Source organism: Tarenaya hassleriana, unplaced genomic scaffold, assembly GCF_000463585.1.
Source record: "Tarenaya hassleriana unplaced genomic scaffold, ASM46358v1 Cleome20, whole genome shotgun sequence".
NCBI lineage: Eukaryota > Viridiplantae > Streptophyta > Magnoliopsida > Brassicales > Cleomaceae > Tarenaya > Tarenaya hassleriana.
In genome coordinates, this window is record NW_010965373.1 from 1,346,732 (window position 1) to 1,351,103 (window position 4,372).

The following is a 4,372-nucleotide window of genomic DNA, read 5'->3' on the forward strand; positions in this document are numbered from 1 at the left end:
TTATCCCCTGTGCTACGAGCGACTTTATGGCTTCCTTCGCAGCTCTCGATTTAGCAGATTCCTCTGCTGCCATTGTCACGGCTTCCTGAACTTTTTTAGCCGAGCTCTGAAGCTCCATCTCCTGGAGTTCACACCTTTGTCTCAGGCTGTCAACCTAAATTAAATCCATGATTCCGTTAGATCCACATGTGTGATACAAACAGGAACTTGGTCAGCTTTTATCCAACAATCCGAGAAGAAGCATGAGAGAACTTTGAAACTAGGAAGCAAAATCAAGGACCTTGTCTGAGCAAGTATTACCTGAGTTCGCAACTTGATGATCTCTTGATTCAGGAGTTCATTAGTCTTCTTCAGGCTATCTGCTATGCCTTTCGAGAAAGAGAGTCCTGAAGTATTAGGCATAGGAGTGGCTGAGCGAGGAGGACTAGATCTCCTAGAGAAAGGTGATACAGACCGAGAGCTCACACCCGATGGAGCAAGAACTGGTTTCGGGTAAGCCCTTCTCATATCTCCGGCATTAGACTGAATTATATCTTTCAACTGCAACAAAGAAGGCAGAGGAGGGGAGCGACCAAGTGAAAAAGTTTCGGTTTTCTTCCCTTGTTTGGCTGCTTTGCTATCCAATTGCTTGATCAACTCCACATTGGTTGTACCAAATTTCGCTATCCCTATTTCTACCTTATCCAATCTGTCTTTGTTCTCCCCGGAAAGACGAGGAACAACGTTGTTCCTCTTGTTAGTGTCGCTTACTTCAGAAACTTTGCTCAGTTTAACGTAACAAGAGTCACACACACGATATAGCTTTCCCGGGTTGGGAGCCAATGCAGCTCGGAATGCTTTTTTAGAACTGCATGAATGACAATGCACGAGCCCGCAGTTATAGCAGTTATGTCTTTTCCGTGTAAACCCAAAAGCCTGTCTGCAAGCTGAACACTGAGACTGGTCAGTACCAGAGACCCATTTATGAAGACATATAGCTGCCGTATAGTTAGATCCACAAGCAATGAACTTGACATGTCTATCCTTCAAAGTTTCCACAAGTGTTGGAACTTTAGCATCCTCCATATCGCCGTGACCTAACCTCCCATTGGCTCCTTTTCCCCACGTGTAAACCTCGTTTCTTGATGTTAAGGCTGCCACATGATATGCCCCACAACTGATTTCTTCGACATTCTCACCCGCAAGCTTGTCCTCTACCAAACATGGAAGCCTCCCATCAGCCTGTGGATTACCGAGCTGGCCATAAACCGTACTCCCCATTGTAAAAACTTGTCCTGATGTGGTCAAACCAACAGTCAAACTGTGTCCACACGCAACTTTGTGGAAATTGTAATCGATTAGTGCGGGCACACATGTAGGTTTAAACCGAGGATCCTTGTCCCCTTGCCCGAGACGATTTTTGTCGCCATCACCCCACGTGAATAACTTGCCTGATGAAGCAGAACTTGCATTTGACTGTGCAACGATGATATCAACCACAGCAGCAGTGTGCCAAACCCCACAAGAAACAGAAATCGTTCTAAGCCCGGAAAGTGATTCAACTTCTCTTGGACATTGAACTGTTTCTCTGTCACCGTGCCCCAAGACACCAAAAGTTCCATCTCCAAACGTAAAAAGCCGCCCGGTTGATGTTATCAGAGCAGTATGCCATGGTCCACAAGTTACCGAAGACACTTGAAGCCCATCGAGAGAACCCGAGATTCTCTTTGGAATCCAGTGACTGACATCAGAACCATGCCCTAGAAGCCCAGCATTATGTGCCCCATCACCCCATGTGTATAGCTCTCCAGACAAGGTAACAGCACAAGTGTGGAACTCTCCACAAGCAACAAACTCAACAGTTGTCGTGGCTGCTAGTGATTCAACAAGGCGAGGATGAGACACATCCTTCCCGACACCATGACCAAGTCGTCCTCCAGATTCTTCGCCCCACGTAAAAGCCTCTCCTTGCCTTGTCACAAGGGCAGCATGTCTGACACCACATGCAATGTGATGTACATCCAAGACAACATTTGACTCCAATGGCTTCGGTACAAGGACATCAGTTCTTGTGGTAACATAACTAGTGTTCTTATCGATACCAACCTTAACAACATTGTCACAAATAACTTCACCCCATATGTAAACATCACCCAGAGCATCAGTGTCATCTGCTGCAGAACCATGACTGGAATTGCTTTGGGCACTAGAGACACTAACTCGGATTCCATCTGAACCAGATACCTTTGCTTGCATATTTGTGGTTGTGTCCGATGCTACATGTGATCTGTCCGAGTCAGTTGGAACCCCAGACCCAGAACTATTAGGAGACGCAATCTGGTTGAAACTGTAGGGAGTACCAGGAGAGCTACGATCCCGTGACACCCTTGCAGAACTGTTGCTTGGACTGTTGGCTGTCAAATCTCTACTGGTCTGGAGTAGATACAAAATCAAGCAGTTATTTTAATGCATCACGAGACATTGGATTTATATATGGGAGATTTCTATCACTAGAACAAATAATACGTTTAAGTAACAGACTAACAGGTAGCAGGCAGCGGGCTATTTTTATGGATCAAGAACTCAAACTTTCGCAAGAGAAAGCCATGGGGAAAATGATATAAAGATAGAACCCAACAGAGAGGAAGCCCTTGCAAGGATACTTACATCAACAGAAAGTCCTCCCTCATTCCAACCATCAATTTTTGACCGTCCACCTTGCCTGGCTGATGTTAATGCTCTAAGGCCTCCAATCCAAATCTCAGCCTCAACCTTGTCCTTACAGATCTGCTAAGGATGAAACTGTTATGTTTGGTTATCACAGAGAGTTCTCCAGAAACACAATCTAGGTATCAATATAATCACTAACCAAGTCAAGGGACTTCTTTCCGTTGTCGTATATGAGAGAAAAGGATAGGTAATCCTTTTCAGGACGAAGATAACGCTGAAAAACGACCTGTTAAAAAATATGAAAAAGATCTATTGAATAGGCAAAACACTGTCTTAAGAACATGAACATCCCATATTAAAAAGACAACATCTTACAGTTCTTTGTCCAGGGATAACTTTAGATACAGAAGCTAACTTCAACAACTTTTCACCACGACTTGATATCCAGATCAAAGATGTTTCATCCTGTACATTTTCTCCATAAGTTAGACAGTGAGATGATACCGAGAAGCGAATAATCAAACATCAATTTGGTTTATGAAAGTACCGTATCATTAGTGAAACTACTGGAGTAACTGTCTAAGATATGCATTTGACACCAAAGAGTACAATTTTGATAAATGAGGAAATTCTCAGACACCAACAGGCATGTAAAAAGAAGGGCTAAAGCTGAAAGAAACTCACATTGGATAGTCTAAACGGATAGAACTTCGGCTTTCCTTTCCTACCATACTTCAAAAGTTGGGTACCCTTCTTCAATGCAATCAATCCCTGCCAAATGTAGGCGAATGATAACACTGAACAGGCAACTCAGATGCAGAATCATAAACATGGAGAACTTAAATCAAGTTTGCAAATTAACTTTCAAGACTTGAGATACACACATAAATATGACAGATTTTCAGATACTGTGGTACAAATCTGTAAAGAAATCTTGAGAAAGCTTATTCAGTAGACAAATATGAGATGCTCAAACCTTCAACTTGACTGATCAAGCCCCCAATTTAACCTCACGCTTTAGAAAATATACTTTTGATTTATTCCATTGTTAAAAGGAGTTATCGATCACTTGTAGTAACAGGATTTGAGCTTAGCTGCTTCAGACATTCTAAAAGAATCTAAAGACAGAACAAAAACTTTTCCTAAGATCTCAGTCTGAGCAATGACCATAGAGAGAGACGAACCTGCTCAATGTTGTGCTCGGCATTACCGTAGCTATCAAGATCTGCCATTCCATGTGAGATAGCTACCAAACCACCACCAAAGTCGCCGATCCTTCTCCAGCGGACCGTTCATCGTCTACGACCGAGAGCCCCGTTCGTATCCGCCTCCGAAACCATCAAAACTGCGACCAAACGCGGAAAGAACAAGCCGGCGAACCAGGTCGGAAGACGGGGACGAGGGCTGAAGAATAAGGGAGAAAACGGAAAACGTGACCCACCCTTTGGCTTCAATTACCTCTCAGATCTGCAAAAGCTTCTCAAAATCGAAACTTAAGCTTCGCCGTTTCGAAATTTCCCGGTCAAAGGCGAAGTAATCGCAGCTGATGAACAGTTAGTTCTGACAACAATTTGGTTCTTCCACCAGACCAAGCAGTTTCCCGGCGATCATAGGAGGTTTTCCGGTGGAAGATAGTGCTCGTACCGAGAGGAATCCAGCGAAGAAGCGGCGTCGGAGAAGGAGAAGGAGAAGGAGAAGACAGAGAAACGGAGACAGTAATGAC

General features: G+C 43.9%; 1 protein-coding gene across 3 annotated transcripts in view; it reads right to left on the minus strand.

Annotated features, from left to right (window-relative positions):
- The window catches only part of LOC104813703, a 5,998-nt gene extending 1,626 nt beyond the window's left edge, over window positions 1-4,372 (minus strand). Inside the window, exons 1-8 of one of the 3 annotated variants that reach the window (XM_010541419.1) lie at window positions 4,108-4,372; window positions 3,834-3,994; window positions 3,334-3,420; window positions 3,025-3,114; window positions 2,849-2,935; window positions 2,647-2,766; window positions 301-2,412; window positions 8-154 (exon numbers count right to left, since the gene is read on the minus strand). In XM_010541419.1, the coding sequence (XP_010539721.1) occupies window positions 8-154; window positions 301-2,412; window positions 2,647-2,766; window positions 2,849-2,935; window positions 3,025-3,114; window positions 3,334-3,420; window positions 3,834-3,881 (2,691 nt within the window). In that variant the 5' untranslated portion in view covers window positions 3,882-3,994; window positions 4,108-4,372. Of the gene's footprint in view, window positions 1-7; window positions 155-300; window positions 2,413-2,646; window positions 2,782-2,848; window positions 2,936-3,024; window positions 3,115-3,333; window positions 3,421-3,833; window positions 3,995-4,090 lie in introns of those variants that run through there. The other 2 variants (XM_010541420.1, XM_010541421.1) reach the window with 2 other exon arrangements.